The sequence below is a fragment of the Psammomys obesus genome, unplaced genomic scaffold (genome assembly GCF_907164565.1).
Source record: "Psammomys obesus unplaced genomic scaffold, mPsaObe1.curated_primary_1811, whole genome shotgun sequence".
NCBI lineage: Eukaryota > Metazoa > Chordata > Mammalia > Rodentia > Muridae > Psammomys > Psammomys obesus.
In genome coordinates this window covers 7,305,366-7,323,464 of record NW_026591598.1, presented here as the reverse complement: position 1 = coordinate 7,323,464, position 18,099 = coordinate 7,305,366, and the positions used below count along the sequence as shown (strand labels likewise).

The 18,099-nt window shown below is 49.8% G+C and overlaps 1 protein-coding gene across 1 annotated transcript in view; it reads right to left on the bottom strand.

Moving 5' to 3' along the window:
• Csmd2 (CUB and Sushi multiple domains 2) overlaps positions 1-18,099 on the bottom strand; it is a 547,489-nt gene that overhangs the window by 97,334 nt on the left and 432,056 nt on the right. The window contains exons 27-31 of the mRNA XM_055610909.1: positions 16,410-16,601; positions 12,066-12,204; positions 8,240-8,427; positions 1,616-1,810; positions 659-775 (exon numbers count right to left, since the gene is read on the bottom strand). Coding sequence (XP_055466884.1) covers positions 659-775; positions 1,616-1,810; positions 8,240-8,427; positions 12,066-12,204; positions 16,410-16,601 — 831 coding nt within the window. The remainder of the gene's footprint in view (positions 1-658; positions 776-1,615; positions 1,811-8,239; positions 8,428-12,065; positions 12,205-16,409; positions 16,602-18,099) is intronic.

Genomic DNA, 18,099 nt, shown 5'->3' with positions numbered 1-18,099 from the left:
GAGACGGGAGTGTGTCTCTGTGATGCCAGGCCTCAGCAGAGCAGATGGCCTTGATGGCTGCTCCTTCATGCTTGCTGACTGAGTCTCTCTGCTCTTCCCGTCCTATGTTTGAGGAGAAGTAGCATATTTTTCCTAGAAGGTCAGGGTGACAATCCCGAGTTCTTCAGCCTGGGTGCCTTGAGATCTGGAAGTTTCTTTGACACTGGCCAGTGTGTTTCTTGCTCTTTCTACTTACAGCTGCTGGATTCTCCTCAGACGGGTGACTGGAATGATGTGGTTTCCATTCTGCCTCCCTTACCTGTTCCTTCAAAGTCATCTCCATCATCATCCTTTCCTCTCTGTCCTGCTCCCAGACCACTCACTGCTTAAGCTCCCCCTCCCCCCAGGCTGGATCTGCAGTTCCTTCAATCTGTGTTGAGCCAGGGAGACTCAGGAGCACCTGGCCTTCCTCAGCCCTCTTCACCAGTTCACTGTCTCCCCCATCCCCCACACTACGCCTGCTGTATACTCCTCCGATAAGGAAGCCTCTTCCTGGTGTGTTCTGGGATAATCTGCTGTCCTGCATGTCCTGTCTCCTAACGGGAGCTTGAGGGCTTGCCATTTTGGAAGAAATCGGGGAGGAATCAGAAAATAGAAAAGCAAGCCAAGGAAACCCTACCGTAATCCTTAGGCACGCTGACAAAATACAAGCAGGTCTGTCCGCTGGTGTAGTTCTGGGGGTAGTTGGGGGACAGGACCACTCCATCTGAACCCACATACTGTCCACCACAGGGAGCTGAAAAAGAAGCCAGGGAAGGGTCCGGTGACTTGGTGGCCTCTTGTCACCTGCTCTTTCACCCAGCCCGAGCCTCTGGCCCTGCCCTGGCCAAGAATATTTACATGTTCCTAGCCTGAAATCTACCAAGGGACACACACCAGCCTTTGCCCTCTAGGTGTTAACACTGACATGGGTCCTTGAAGGCACACGCTCAGGACTGGTATCATGAGACTTTCAGGCTTATATGTAGGACCTAGGCATGGTCTTCGGCTCCATGGCTGATGCACGCAGGCACTGGTGTTTACTGAGCTTCTTTCCCCATTTACCTTCTGGGAACCACTCAGCCATCCATGCTACCGCCCGTTCCCATTCTTTGTGCCAACTTCCACAAGGGGTGTTGGTACTGGCCTCTCCCACTTACCCAGGCAAAGAGTCATCATTATTTTTCAGTTTAGGTGGTCCCCCATGCTCTGGGGGTATTGACACACAGGTGGCAATGCAGATAAACCTTGTAGCCTTACTTTATCACAGACACCACTCAGAATGTCCTCAGCCCCAGGGGTAAGTCCAAGGTGACCTTTATCCTCCCCCTCCTGGCATGTGCCTCCTGGATGATAGGCCTGGATGGGAGCAGGCACCCTCAAAAGAGATGACCCCCCCCCAGAGGGACTGAGACACTGGGTGGGTGATGAAGCCATTCCCCTTCATTGCAAACTCACTTGTCAGACTCTGCTGCTTCACAGAAGTCCCCTTGAGGCCATATCCTGCTCCCCCTCCCCAGCCTCAGACTCTTCTGCCCCAGCAGCCACTGAAGGCATCCCTTGGCCCTTGGACTCCTAGGGTCCTGGCTGTTCTCACCTGTGCAGACTGGCCTTGGATTGTTCCAGAGTGGCTTTCCATCGGGCCCCAGGATGCAACTCAGGGTGGAGGCACCCTCCACCTCGTAGCCTCCGTGGCAGTAGTAGGTGATGGAAGAGCCGAGCTTCAGGTCGGAGCCTACTCGGGTACCATTCTTGATGGAACCAGGGTCAAAACATGACTCCCTTGGGTTTTCTGGAAAACCAGACAAACAGACAGAGAGCACAAGAGAGGGGGTGGGGAGAATTCATTAGTGACTATGAGCATTCTTATGAGGGTCTAAGGATGCTCAGTTCATTTGCCTTCATGCCTAGAGACACCTGTAAGTTTTGTTAGAGATCTGAGGGTGGGAATGGTCACCAGGATTAAAGCTCTTCTCCTTTCAGGGTTCTTCAGGATCGAAGCTCTCCTCCCTCCAGGGTCCTTCTCAGTGGGACCCACAGGGGAGGAAGTAAGATCTTCACCTTGGATATTCTTTTTCATCTCTTTGCTGGCTTCCCCAAGGGGAGCAAGTACTGCTCTGCCTGCAGTGAACCCACACCCCTGCCCACATCCTGGGGGAAGGCAGGGGGCACTACAATAAAAGGTCAGTGCTCAGGCCCAGCCCTTGGCTTCTCTCTCACCCTAGCCAGCAACGGCTATGTTTCCTTGGCTCCCTATCTCCAGCCACAAATCTGACAACAGCTAGTGTTTGAAACCATCTCTTTCTTATATTCGTCTTTTCCTCTGCCCTGCTGGCCTGAGGGTGGAGTCGACGTCTGCTCCACAAGGCTCACAAATAGGGCACTAAAGGCAGATTCAGGGAGAAAGTGGGAAACCTCATCCCACCTTTGGTTGGATGCCCCCAAACCCTGTGACATCAGAAGCTCCAATATGAGTTTCTTCACCAGATAGCAAGCGCTCACCAATTTATTGACGTAATAATGTCTTCTGTCTGGCCACAGACTCTTAGATATCTTCCCAGACAGGCAACTCTGGATGTCCCTGAGCCATTTATTTATTTATTTATTTATTCATTCATTCATTCATTCATTCATTCATTCATTCATTTATTTATCTATCTATCTATTTATTTATTTACTTATCTATCTATCTATCTATCTATCTATCTATCTATCTATCTATCTATCTATTTATTTATGATAATTTCTTTGACCTCTCTGCACCATATTTAGTGTTTCCTAAGGGCTAGGAGTGCTAGATGGGATCTGGGTATCTGGGTATTTGGGTAATTTGGAAACTCAAAATTACGTTCTTTCTTCCCATAGAAGTCCCAAGCTGTCCTGGAAGGCAACCCTTACCTCACCAGTGACAGCCTTTCCCCATTCCTGTCATCAGTGCCGTCAGCTAGGCAGTGGCCGCACACGGCTACGGCCAGATGGCACTGGGAACCCGACACTGGCCCTTGGGCTTTGCTTAGAGTGTCAGTGTTGGGCAAGAGTGCTGTGTCACTCTTAACATGCCAGCCACCTTGGCGGAGGGGCTCTGACTGAGCAGAGGTAAGGAGGAAAGAACCGGGAGAGAAGATATCAGAGTTCAGAGATAAGTGGCTCAGGAGGAATTTTGCTGTGGGCAGTCCCTGTCACCTGGGTACCTCTTAGAATGCATATATACATGGCAGTTGTTGCTGGAGGCTGTCACTCAGCTGCCAATCAGCCAGCTGAGTGATGGGGCAGGACCCCAAGGATTTATCATCCTGTCATGTCCATCAGCTCTTACATTTGAGCCTTTCTAATGTCCCTGCTGTTTAAGTCTTCCCCATACAGCTGAGCAGGCAGCGGTCCTGCTTGCACTGCTGAGACTCCCTGGGCCCATAGAACCTTCACTCGCCTGGCAAAGGGCCCCTCCTCGGCTCCCTGGTGTGCCCTGTGGCGCATCATCCCGACTTCTGCATCAAATCTGGCCTTCCCCTATGCCTGAGGCTCTGGCTAGACTATAAATGGCCACTGTGTGACCCACATTCAAATCTCAGAGATATGGTGACCTGTCACCATAAATTCCTAATGAGTCAAGCCACATTTGAAATTTAGAAATTGAAACCAAGCTCACACAGAGCCTGAACCAGCAGCTGTGGCACCTGCTTTTTCCATTTCCCCTTCCAGTTTCAATGATGGAACCCAGGTTTGAGTGACAGTTCCCAGGTACTAGGTAAGACCTGCATATCCCAGGCTCTTGGGCAGCCAGGTCTGACCTAGGAGATGGGAAACACAAGCAAGACCTTCTACTTCCCTCAGAGGAGACAAAATCCTTCCAGTCCTACACGGCCCTGAGGGTGCTGCCTCACCATTACATCTGTGATGTCACCCCCTGTTGCTCCTCTGATGGCTTCCTCCAGACACGGAAGCCTGTGTGTACAGCATGTCCCTCCATCTGGATAGGTCCCTTTGTCACGTTTTTAAATTGAACAACCCATTGACCCCGGTGCGGGGTCCTTCACTAGCACGTGGTTGACCTACGAGGAGACGAACCCTTAAAGGAAACAGAACCTTCCTTATCCAGAAGTCACTAATTACCCACGGGTCCTCACTTGGGGGGAGGGGCTCATGAACTCCTCACCACCCTGTGCTGCAATGATGATTGGCTCTCCTGTACTTTTCATTGCTACCTTTTCTGGGTGGGTTTCTTGAACATGGCTTTCTCTCTGGCAGATCTGCTTCTGTTTATAATAATATGTTGCCTTATATTCTCTTGACAGGCAGGGCAAGGACATTTTCTCCAGTGACTTTGAACTTCTGGAGGATGGGTGCAATTACTTAGCCTTCCTGTAGCCACATCGATTACCACAGAACTTGCACAGGCCCGATAAACAACTGCTGAACCCTGGGGCGTGGCCAGTGTGAATTAGGTATTCATATCCACCCACATTGCAGGAGAGGACAGGCTTGCCATTCTGAGTGCTATCACACTAATAACAACGAATGACAGCCTTACACATGGGAATACCACCTTATCATTCTCAAAGCCCTTCCGAATCTGTCATCTCGCCCGTGTCCTCAGCGGGCAGAGCCAGGTACCTTTGCGACTCAGGAGCTACATGAAGAATGTGGTGATCAGAGAAGCAGAATGGGATCCCCAAAGCCATTTAGCTAGTGAGAGATGGAATGAGGACCAGAAACAGATCTGCAGCTGGCCCGAGCTTGGCTGTAAATGATGAGATGAGATGATCAGACCATCACCATCTTGGTAATAAATAAAAACCCAAGCTGCACAAAGCAGCAGAAGAGAAACAGCTTCTTTCTGGTCTTCATAGGTGAGGCCCATTCCTGATCTTTCTAAGAGCAAAAGCCTAGAGCAATAGTCAAGATGTTCAACCAGTCGGAGACTGGTTAAGAAGACGGTACTGACTAAGGAGAAGTCTCAGTCAATAAAGTGCTTGCCCTGCAAACAGGGGCTTCAAGTTTGTGGTTGTGGGACTGTGTGCTCATCACGAGCTCCCAGCCCTGGGCTGAGAGAAGTGGGTCCTCTGGCCAGTCAGCCTTGCCTGCTGGGTGAGATGCAGACCAGTAAGAGACTCTCTCAAAAGGGTGGGAAGCACTCTTGAGGGTGAAATGTGAGGGTGACTTCCGGTCTCCTCATGTACTCGTATTTATGTGCGCGCCACACGCACATTGTATGTCGTGAGGCGTGAATGTGGAGAGCTGTGGGTATAGGCACTCTACATGGTCTTCAAAGAAGAAGAGGGGTCACACTAGCATTAATGCTTAGCTTGACAAATTTAGAATCGCCTGGGGGATGGGCCTCTAGGTGTGCCTGGTCAGGGGTTACCTCGATTCCATTAACTGAGGTAGCAAGACTTGCCCACTGTGGAATCCTGGACGACAGAAATGGTAAATGGAATTGTTCTCTGAAGTGGAGGTGACTTGACTAGCTGCTTCAAGGCTTGACTTCCCCAACATGAAGTCCTGTCCCCTTGAACTGTGGGCTAGGGCAAGCCCTTTCTCCCTTCCATCACTTCCATCACCATATTTCATCACAGCAACAGGAAAAGAAACTGAGATGAGAGAAGCGGAAGATATCCATCCCCAGGCCTGCCGCTGCAGCCAGGGCAGTGCTGAGAACACAGCCTGCCTTCCGTGCAAATTCCAGAACTGCACATGACAAATGGCTGACAGGGAAAGGACTCAAACCAGCTGGTGGATAAGAAAGACACAGAGCGCTCTGGCAGACGACAAACATGGACTGGGTGACGGTCAGAGTTTACATTATTTGTGAGCACATATGTGGTATTCCCAGGGTGGCTGAGGCCCTACCTTATGCAAGTGAGAAATGTCAGTCAGGAAAGCTTTGGTTTTAAATGGTAGCATGGGCCCATTTGTGCACACAGGCTGATGAGGTCTGGCTGAACCTAGATGGTTAGGGAATGGGCTGTCTCTAGAGTATCTGGCATGTGTCATGTTCTGGCTAATACATCATTCTTTCACTCTTGTGTGTGTGTGTGTGTGTGTGTGTATACATTTATGTGTGTGTGTGTGTGTGTGTGTGTGTGTGTGTGTGTGTATACACAGTCTTTGAATATTAACCATCTGAAACATAATTTTTACTGCCTATGTTATATAGATGGTGTTCTGGATGGAAGATAATAACCTGCCACGTTCACAAATCAAGGAAGAAGTGGAGCTAGGATTTGAGTGAGACTGTCGGGGATAATTAAAGAAGAAAAGAATGTAAAAAAAGCAGATAATGGAGGAGAAAAATGCGAAGCGCCTGGGAGCCCAGAACACTGTCCTGACTATTAATAACCTCTGAAGAGCACAGGGTATCTGATACACGCCAGGCGCCGTACCAACGGCTTTAATGCTCAGGATCATTGAGCTTTGTAGCTTTGCTGTGCAGGAATTTTCCTGCCATTATTTTATGGATGAAGAGATGGGAGCTTTGAGCGGTTAAATAACCTGCCTAAGGTCATCCAATTGCTAAGCAGTAAACACAAACTTTCAATCCAGTTAACCGGCAGGCTATGCTCTTGGCCAGGCAAGGACCTAGGCCGTTTCTGTGAAGTTTTTTTGGCACATGGTCATGCCTGTTTTCTTATGCTTGCTCTTTGCTGCTTTAGCATCTTAGGGCAAAGCTGAGTGCCTGTGATAAACAGACATAAAACACGTACTGTGTGTGTGTTATATGGATGTTTGTATGTGGCATATGCAGACACACTCATGTATGGGTATCCACCAAAGGAAGGCATCTGCTCCCCTGCTCGAGCACTTCCCACCTTCTTCTCTGGAGACAGATGCTGCTGTTGATCCTGAAGCCAGGCTGGCATCTAGCCAAGCCTTAGCGCCCCTCCTCTCTCTGTCCCTCGCTGCACTGGGGTCAGAGGTGGGTGCAGAGCCATGCCCGATTTTTAATGTGGGTGCTGAGATCAGAACTCAGATCCTCAAGCTTGCTCTGCATGGGTTCTTACCCACTGGGTCATCTCTTCTGCTCCCTCGCTTTTTATGTGAGTGCTTGGGATCCCAACCCAAGTCCTCACGCGTGCAAGCACTTTACTGACTGAGCCAATTCCACATTGCCCCAAGTGAGTTTTCAACACATGCTCATTCCTTTATGCTTTGCCTATGACTATTTGAGCCCTACAAGGACAGAACTTAGAAGCCATGACAGGAAAACACTAACTAAAACATTTATTATCTTTAAGAAGAAAAAAACCCCCATCAACTCCTTCTTTTGACCTCTCCATTATGTACTGGATAATTCCAAAATGTGGTGGCAGTAAGCGAGTGGGAGAGCCAGAGGGATAACAAGATGCTATCAGGTGGTAGCCAGTCCATGACAGAGTGCCAGTATCCAAGAACCAGGACCCTAGATTTGCACAGACTACCCTGTCTATGTGGGATGAGACAGCTTTGCTTTGCATGCGTGTCCCAAAGGCTGACACTGGGTATCCAACGTGTTGAGGCGCAGGTGAAACCTTTTAGGGGTGGAGTCTGGGAGGTGGTCAGGTCATGAGATGCTGCCTTTGAAAAGGATTAAGGTAATTCTAAGGGTCTCTCAGCTATAGTGGGCAGTTGCAGACACAGGAAGCCTGGCTCCTGGGTCTTTCCAGCCATGTAATCTCTGATGCATGGGTTCCCTCTGCTGTGCTGCTGCTCTCTCTACTCCCGAGGGCCTCAGAAGAGGTCAACCAGAAGGCCAAACCCAATCTTGGGTTTTCAAGCTTAGCTTAAACTGTGAGCTAGATAACTCTTTTTCCTTTAAAAAGTTGCAAGCCTTGGGTATTTGTTGCAGCACCAGAAGATGACATAGGAGACAGTCAGTTTCCCAAGATGGTGGGAAGTTCTGGCTGAGGTCTAGAGGAAGACTGAGATTCAACATGAACCGTCACAAGGTGGGAGATTGACCAGGAAGGTGTTCGCTGACAGGTTTTGAGAGAGACTATGAGCCTGGGGTAGGGTTTGAAATGAGCCTTGGAGAGCAGGGGAGAAGAGCATTAGTGATTTCAAAACAGAAGTGGGATGCCAAAAGGATGCTACCACCACACACTCTTAGCCCTGGGGTATGTGAAAATGGAAGACTAAGCCACTGGGGATGAAGGGGACCCAGGGGAGATAAATCCTCTGCAGGCTCCCTGTGGTCTAGCCTATCACCCTGTGGTCTAGCCTATCACGCTCCCTTCCAGGCCCTTACCTGTATAGTCAATAACGAAGCCAGCGTTGCTTACAGATGCATCACTGCGGAAGGCGAGGAAGAGGCTGTTGCTGCTGCTCTCAATGCGGCCCGGGAGCTGCGAGCCATAGAAGCTTCCTATGAGGGGGCTGAGAGAGTCCCGTCCATCGTAGATGTGGAGAAAATCGTAGCCAGGCTCCAAGTTAAATCTGGAGAACAAGAACAGCCCGTCCCCACCCCCACTGAGGTCAAACAGGGGCTTGTGCTGGGGCCTCCCAGGAAACAAGTCCATCTCCCCATGGTACCCAACGCCCGAAGACTGAAGGGGACAAAGCCCTGATGACTTCCCGATCAGGAGTGATAATACTAAATGTGGCTTGGGGCACCAGTGGCAGATTCTAGTCAGTGAGTGTTCTCAATTCTGTAAGCCAAAGACCTCAGGTCTTGCTCAGATGGGAGGGAAAGCAAGTTGCCAGCTCTAGGCATGAAGGGGCGAGGCTGGCAGGTCTGAGCTCGGGGCTCTTAGCTGACTCCAGTGCTCGGTTGTCATGCTAGTTTGCACTGACTCTGCTAAGAGCACACAGCCACCCAGGGAGCCATCTCCAGCAGGAAGGGACCTGCCACCATAAAAGGCTTGGTGTCTTTCCCTCCGTCCTGTGTCGGCCATGGCGCTCTTCAGTCTCTGCCACTGCCTGGATCCCAGCATGACTTTCAGATTGTCTCCCTGAGCTACCCTGACCCTAGTGTGGGATGAAAACCCACCCTAAAAGACTCTCTCCCTTAGTTTTAACAAACTGAACACTGCAGTTCACGGATGTGATTCATCTTCTTAGGGTGGCTAGCAGGGGTATCTGAGCTTTTGGTACTGTGACATGATGTTTCATTTACAGATCTGTCAGGCCACATTCATAGCTATCGTGGGACACATGAGGCCCACAGGCTGCGGGCTGGACATACCTGGCCAGGGTGAATGTGATGCAAAGTGACAGAGAGGAGTGGAGTCTCAGCAGCCCTTGTGCCCTGCTGGCGCCTGTGTTAACCGGCTCGCCTGTCCTGGAGCTCTGTGTAATATATCTGATAATTCCTAATGTGAGCCTGCTCTTAAGCATGTGTCCAATAAAGGTAATTTAGACTAAATCAAGGGTAAGAAGATGAAAATAACTGACAAGGAAATGTGTTTTCAGAAGGCAGATTTCTGATGCAAAGGCACTCATGCCCTGGAATGGATGAGGATACTGGAATGTACCATTTGGTTAGGCTGAGAATGAAATGACCCTTCTTCCCTTCAGGTGAGAGATGTGGTGGAGAGAGGGGGCCACAGTCTGGCTAGAACAAAGAGGGGAAGGCGGGGAGGGAAACGGAGTGGGAGCCTAGAAAGCAGATGAGTGTCCTCTGCACATGGAATCCTCCCACACTGGTGTTGACTGAGCCGTTGTCTCCTATTTCAGAGTGACATGGTCTCCTTATCCTGGAAACTACCTAGCCTTTCAAAAGGCTTCAGGGAAAGGCCCTGGCTGAGTCTGTCTCGGTCACAAATTGTGAAATGACCTCCTATTTATTTATTTATTTATTTATTTATTTATTTATTTATTTATTTATTCATTCATTCATTTACTTTCTGTGTCTTTGAGACAGTTTCACATTGCTACCTAGGCTGGCCTTAAACTCTTGAACTCATCGCTATTGGTACAGCAGTGCTGGGAATACAGACACAAGGCTGGTAGAACCAGCATTTCTCTGCCTGTATTTGTCCTACCCTCTTCACATCACTGAATTTTTATCTGAGCCCTCTCAAGATGCCCAATCCTACGTCTGGTACCAAGGACAGGGGACATGCTAGACCTGTGCCTCGCCTTCCAGAAGTAGCTGGTGCAGAAAGAAGCAGTGGACGCTCTGTGAACGTAACGTAGCCTGCCACAAACTGACTGACCTCGGCAAGAAGCTGACTCTCAAAGTGGGGCTGCATCCAGTTCCTTCCAAGTACCTTCCAGGATGAGCAGGCTTCCCCCAACTCTGTGACAGGGAGGGCAAAAGAGCCCGAGAGTAAAAACCCTGGGTGTGAAGACACTGCGTGCTTGAGAACAACTAGAGGGTAGACCATTTCCAGCAGAGGGTACTATAGTTTATTCCATGATACAAAAGCACCTACAGTGGGAAAGAGAAGTCTATCCACGTCAAGCTCAGCCATGGGATGCTCACCCATGGAGCAAAAGCTCGCTCGGTAACTCCAGCTGCCTCAACGTCCTCAGCTGGTTTTGGCTTGATGCTGTGGGTATCTGATTTGACGCTGTTACCTCTATCTGTTGCTATTTCTTCTTTCACTATGCCTCACCAGAAGGTTCACACTGTTCTGCCTGGGACAGGCTCCATTTGGAGCTCCAGCTGGCTGCTTACATGAGCTGCCCAGTTGATTTCAGCTGCATGCTTTGAGAGCATGATTTGATGACAGTTTGCTCTCTCACTCATTATTTATTCTTTTACTCTGGCTTGCTGCACACTCAATAAATTTACTCACTCAAAGCCAAAAACGTGGCTACTGTAGGCCACTCTCTTGACTATACAGAATGGTCAATAGTATATAACATAAGGTCTATAAAATGTGCAATCTCCAAGGAGCGAGACACTCAGGCTTTCCAGCCTGAGGTTACCCCAGGGAATGAGATGACCCTCAGCAGTGGGACCATGAGGGCAAAAAGAAAGCCACTGGGAGGCAGAAGCAGAGGAGACGCTCCAGGGCATGGAAGAGTCCTTGAGATCCAGCGAACCACCAGGCATTCCATCTGGCTGGAGCTCAGGATGGGTGGAAGCCTGCTTGGAGAGGTGGATGTGTGCCAGATGGTAGGAGCCAAACTCAGAAATTCAGACTGACTTACAGGCAAGAGAGATTTAATAAAGGATATAAAAATAAAAAGGCCTGTTTGTTTCTTTGCTTTTAAGTTGTCTGTAAGAGAGAGGGCCCTGGATGGCTAGATTGGAACAGAGCACCCAGTGTGAAGACTAGGACATCATTGTGATGGAAGGTGATAGAGGCTCAAATGAGGCTCAAGTTGGAGCAGGTTGAAGAGGGAGATGTGTGGGAGCTTGCTGACATGTGTACATATACACAGCAGTCACCTTTGGACATTGCTTCTCGAAGAGCTGTTCACCTTGTTTGTTGAGACAGAATTTCTCACTAGCCTGGAGCTTGTCAAGGAGGCTAGGTTGGGAGCTCCCGGGAGCTGCCTATCTCTGCCTCCCCAGTGCTGGGATTACAAGCATGGGCCACCATGCCTTGTCTTTTAAATTCGGAGCCTTCGGATCATGTGGCAAATACTGACCGAGCCACCTCCTCAGCCCATGATGGAGTCTTTCATCAGAAAAGTTCGTCATGGGACGGTTGGCGCAGCAGCCAGGCTTTAGTGGCCCGGAATACCACTGGAGGGAGGAAGTGTGGAAGAGATAGGGCAGATCTGTGGAGACTTGCTTATGAATGGGATGAAGATGGGAGTATAGGGGTCAGGAAAGGTCATGGAGACCTGCTAGGCATCAGGATGGAGGGAGGCATTGGGGAGAGTGCCATGCACTGTGGGACAAACAGTCCCAGGTGGGACTCCTTTGCAATTTTAGCAGCTGCAGAAGCCTAAGAGAATGTTAGCTGCTTCAAATTAACACAAGGGTACCATAGACACAAGGCCTGGCACAGACAGCCAGAGGATGCTACACACCCCTACCCATCTCATTTCTCTCTTACCCTTGGACTTGAGAACTCTGCCACGCACCGCACCCGTGAGCACTCACCTGGGTACCTAGGTCTTCAACCCCCAAGGTCTCAAAACCCTTGTCCTCCCACCCTGGGAAAGGTACATACATGTTAAATACCAAGGCGATGACGTAGTCAGGAGACACGGTCACTTTCCAGTCACACTCCTTGCCTGGTGGGTAGGGTTCCGGGTAGTTTGGTGACAGAATGACTCCCGATGGTCCAGTTAGGTCTCCCCCACAGGGAGCTGAGGAGAAAAGAAGGCAAGGGTAAAGTAAGGCTGTTTTCCCTTACTTGGTCACTTAAAAACAGGCCATTTTATACAATGTACAAATGTATTAAAACATGTATTAAAAATACATGTATTAAAAATAACACTATTATTGTTGTTGAGATGGGGTCTTATGTAGCCCAGGTTGGCCTCTGATTTGCCTTGTGGTGAAGGGTGATTCTGAATTCCTGATCTTCCTGTTCTACCTCCCAAGTGCTGGGATTACAGATGGATTGCGACCACACCGGATTTGACATGATTCTAGGGACTGAGCCCAGGGCTTTGTGTCATCCTAGGCAGTCAGTCAATCTACCATCTAAGCCTCATGTTCAGCTCTCAATAATTTATATATAAAAAAGACAGACCTAGTTCTTCTTAGCTGTGACCTTTGGGAAATCACCTAGCCTCTGGGCTTGTATATTTTTCCTTGTGGTAAAAGGAGGTGATGTCACCCCCTACTGGGGTGTCAGTGATGCTTAGTGGAGAGCTCACAATGGTGTCTTCATTGTCTTCCAGACATATGAAACACTTGGCATTTTCCAGCTGTCTTGTGTGCAGAATTGAGGAGAGTCTCACGGGTATTTACTGCCTCTTGCACAGGATGTCACAGGGGGCGGAAAACACCATCAGGCTTGCCTGCCAAGCACTGTTGGTTTCCTTGGCTGCCAGCTCTGCTGGCATCTGCTTGGAGCCCGTACGCCTCCCAGCTTCCCAAACTCCTTGCCTAAGGATGAATGTGTACCTCACCAGGACCAATGTGCTACGATCACTCATGAGTCCAAAGTGGACTGCTATATCGCTTACAGAAACGCTGTTGATTTGGTCAGCTATCACAGGGGCGTCTAAAAAAAGGAAGAAAAACAAAAAACAAAAAACAAAAAAAACCCAAAAAGCCTCCCCAGGCAGGCCACAGAGGCCCTAACATAGCTGAATGGTAGCCTGGAGGTCTCATGAGCAGGGGTGTGGGATGGACTCCAAACTGCCTGTGGTCCTGGGAGGGAATAGTGTCTCCCCCACTACAGGTCCATAGGAGAAGCACAGATAGGGAGTTTCCTCTATCTGACCCACCTCTTGCTTGCTCTCTTTTACTGAACTTTCACCTGAGCACAGGGTTGGCGGGGCAGCTGGTTAGGATCACAATGCTGGACTGTGGTGCCCCACACTGCAAAGAGTGGCTTTGCCATTGTCAGTCTGGAATGTAGAGAGCCCGAGTGTGTGTGGGTTCTTCTCTGTGAGTCTCCATGATGCCGCTCTTCTGGGTCAGGACTATGGCTTCAGTGTTCTCTGCCAGCTCAGGCTAGGGGTCTCCCTCAGGCTTCTGCATAAAGGGTGAGGGCGGGTGTGTCTAAAATTCCCCCTTTGCTCTTCGTCCGGGGCCGAAGAACCCGAGTGTCAGGATTCCAGGACTCAGCTTTGACACATGGCTTTTGTCCAGATGGCCCCTAGTGCTAGACACCAAAGCATCTGTTTCACACTCAGTATGCTGTGTGGGATTCTCTGCACTCTGCCAATTTAGAACCTAAGATTCTAGAAGGGACCCCTGGGTTGTGTCACCAACAGGTGCATGGGGAAAGATGAGGGGCACAGACGAACTCAGTAAGCTACGATGCCTGCTTGGGGTAGGAACCAGCTCCTCAAGCTTACTCTGGATGGTAAGGAGGAAGATGGAGTGTGCTGAGGAGTGAGAGCCGTGAAAAGGGCATTAGTATGGTGTCACACAGTCCTGGGGAGAAAACTATGACACTGTTGCTCTTAACATGTAACTGTTGTCACATGTTACATGTGAATCTGGGAGTCTTCTCTCCTTGTCTGAGTTTCCACTTCCTTATTTCTGAAGATGATGATGGTGATGATGGTTTCTGCTGTACAGTGTTGACTGGGCACAGTTCTAAATGTAGGATAGGCACTACCCATTTCCTGCTTTACAGGGAAAGGAGTGAAGGCACAGCAAGGTCAAGTCAATTATGTGAGGTCACACAGCTCACTGCGATTGAAGACAGGCTTGAACTCGGGAACCAGAGCTCTGAGCTCATGTGCTGACTTCACTGTGATCCAGCCCGGCATCTCTTAGAGACGATGCTTGGAAGATATTTACTTTCTTTCTTTGTTTCTCTCCTGTAAGGCAGGGCCATCAAGGCCAGTGAGCTCTATTCGTGGCAGACTGCCAAGGAGCTGGAAATGAGGGGCTCATCGCTGGGATTTCCAATCTGTTTGTGAGAAGAGGCGAAGACATATATTCTGTGGCCCGAGGAACACTCCGCGAGGCCGAGTGTGGAAGAGCGCGCAATGAAAGCTGAATTAACCTCACTGCTCTGCCCGGTGCCCGCCTGAAACCTGTCAGCTTAGCCCAGCACAGACCTTTTCCAGGGCGTGCTGGGGCAGGGCTTACTTTTATGGAAAGTATACTAAGAGGGTCAGAGCCTTGTGGGGCAGGGGACTCTGAAAGGGGCCACGGAGGCCTCTGCATGCTCCTTAGCAGAACTCCCCGCACCAACGAGATTCTGGCTTAAAGAGTGGAAATAAGAAACAAAGATGGGGATTGGGGGCAGAAAGGAAGGATTGATGACACGAGGATTACATGTGCTGTCACTGTACACGACACAGGGGAAATGTGGATTTCCTCTTACAGGTGAGGCCCCCAGGCTAAGACATGAACAATTTCCTTGAGGCCACTGAGCCAGGGAGTGGCAGCTCCTCACCCTGTACTTGGGTCTGATCGTGTCTGTAAATCCTGCTTCACAGCACCAAGCTCCTTTCAGGCTTCGAGTTAACCCCTTTGGCTTGTGAGGTAACCTTATTTCCAGCAAGGAACTGGATTCGGTGCCTTGCTTTCAGCACCAGGCCCCAGAGCTGGGAGCAGCCAAGGCCAGGCCTCAGGTATCAGGATGGCCCTACCACAGAGCCTTCCAGGGTGAACACAGCTGGGAGAGGTCTCAGGAAGTCCCCCAAATCTGTCTCTGGCAGGAATGGAGCACGGGTGGTGGGAAATTGAGAGGCTTTGTACTCAGCCTGACGTGGGTGGGAATCTTGGCTCTTGTTTCTTAGTTTTGCAATTTGGGACAAGATATCCAAATTTGTCTATTTCAGCTTCTGCAGCTATAATGAGGGAATGGTGCTAAATTCGGAGAGCTTCAGGGAAAAGCTGCATGGGGTTCTCTAAGCAAATGTCCAGTGTGAGCTCAGCACATGTATAGACTCAGTATCTGTCATTTCTTTACTCTTCCCCCAACCCCTGTTTTGGGACAGGGTTTCTCTGTGTACATAGCCCTGGCCATCCTGTAGACCAGGCTGGCCTCAAACTCAGAGATTTGCCTGCCTCTGTCTCCTGAGTGCTGGGATTAAAGGCGTGTACCACCGCTGCCTGGTTGGTTTCTCTATTCTTCTGTGTCCATCTGTCATGGACACAGGCAACAACTAAGTTCATCATTTCACCCAGGGAGTAAAAGAACCGCAAGCATGTGAGCCCCTGGGGCATGTGAGCACCTGATGTAGTAAGTATTATTATTAAGCCAGCCTGGGGGTTGGCTTCTCTCTGCCTTTACTTGCTGCCTCTGCCTTCAAGTCCCCCCCCCCCACTTACCTGTCTCAAGCAGCTGGTGGGGGGGGGGCAGGATCATGGAGTCCCCTCCCTTTATTAGCAATGTGACCTTGAGCTTTTTTTTTTTTTTTAATTAGTAAGAGCCTTCATCTGTTGAATGAGGAGGTTTTTAAGACAAAGGGTAGATCTCAGACAGTCAGCAATTCCCTAGAGGAGGGAGAACAAGTGTCTGTCCTTTGTCCCTGAAAACTGCTCATCTTCTGGCCTGGGATGACCCATCCAACCTAGACAATGGGCCAGAGACACGGGCACAGGCAGCTGTTCCTTGCTCAGAACTCTTGGAGATCATTTTTTTTTTAAAGTCCATAAGGATGCGTGCATGTATGCCTGCCTGTGTGCATGTGTGTGTGTCTGTATCTGTGTGTAAGCATGTCTATTTGCATGTAGGTGTCTCTGAGTATGTGTCTGTAAACTGTGTGGACATGTGTGTGTGAGTGTGTAGGAAAACTGGGTTTTCTGTACCATTCTGCTGGACCATTCTCTTGGCCCCAGGCTCGAGAGGCAGCTGCCTGCCTGCTGTGTAGGGGAGCCTGAAGACAGCTGAGGAGGGAGGGAGGAGCAGAAGCCAGCAGCTGCTCTGTACCGATGCACGTGGGCGGGCTGGGCTGCCAGAAGAACCTGTTCTGGATCTTCACGCAGCTGATCTCAGCGCTTCCCTGCAGCGCGTAGCCTGGGTCACACTGGAACACAGTGGAATCACCAGCTTCCCAGCTGTCGCCGCTCCGACTCCCGTTCTGCGGGACTCCAGGGTCATTGCAGGAGGTTGCCGTGGACACTGAGACAAGGAAACAGAAGAGGGGGTGAGGCCGATTCGGTGTCTGCCCGCCAGCCCGGCTCACAGCTCATCAGCAGTGCTGATTATCCCTGCCCGTGCCAGCGACCGCTGTCACCTCCCTACGTCTGCCATCAGCTGTAGCAACACCGTCCTCCTCGGCCCACTATTCACTGCCTCCGCCACAGGGCGCCACGTCATTGCATCCACCAGCCTGTGCCACTGACATCACCCTCACCACTGGACCAGTACCTCACTGGGACCATCATTCGCCTATCACAGTGGTTCTCAAACTGAAGGTCTCCATCCCCCACAGGGGTCGAAAATCAGATATCTGGCATATCAGGTATTTACAGTACAACTCATAACAGTAGCAAAATTACAGTTATGAAGTAACAACAAAATAATTTTATGGCTGGGGGGGGGGGGTGACCACAACATGAGAAACTGTGTTAAAGGATCACAGCCATTAGGAAGGTTGAGAACCAGTGGCCTAGCAGGAGGCATATTTTTAAAGCCTGGTTGTACCGCTATGATTACAGAAATGAATTCTGTTTACAAATACCAACATGGCCACACAGACCAAGCTTTGCTCTCTCATACGGTGATCAGTGTGAATGAAGAGAAGAAAGTTTAAACACCATGGATCTAAGCAAAGGGGTTTGGAGTTGACCTGCTAGGGTATTGAGTAGTTGCCTGCGAGGACACAGGGAGTCTGCTGAGGTCAGGTTTCGCCCTTGTAAAAATAGCCGCGGGTGCTGTTCTCCACATTCAGGAGAATAGCAAACATGGCAGAGCTGAGCTCGGAATCAAACCCAAGTGGCTGGTCTGCACTAAAAACTCAGAAAGAAAAGACGACTTGGTGTGGAAAGCCCGAGGGCCAGAGAGCCCTTGGAAAAGCTGTGTGGCTGCGGCAGCTGGCTTGAAGTCCTAACGCTTGGAAAGTAGACTCAAGGGATCTCTGAGACAAGCTACCTACACTGACTGAATTAGGAAGCCTTGGATGCAGGAAAGAGTCTCAGTAAACAAAATGTAACATCATCCAGAAAGACACCCAACCTCAAACTCTGACCTCCATACCAAGACAGACATGTATGTGCACCCATACATGAGACCATGTGTTTATTCGTACATGCTGCAGAAATACACATACATACACGCCAAAAAAAAAAGGGGGGCTCAGCAACTTAAGAGATGTTTGTGGTCTGGTACTTAACCAAGTCTAATAGGGAGCAAGCGTTTTTAAAGCAAGAAGGAAATTGAGGGTAGAAGGAAGGAATGAATAAAGGAACGAGTGAATGAAGGAGTCAATGTGACACAAGAAAATTCAGCCAAGGTGGAGGCACAACAGGGCAGAGAAAGAACTCTGAGGAAGCCACCATATCCTAGTCCCGAGTAGATGGCGGAACCTGTCCCTGCAGACTGTGCTCTGCAGATCTCAGGGACAGGAATTTTCTGGAGGCCCTGTGGTTTACTTACAGCTTTCTACCCCACAATTGTG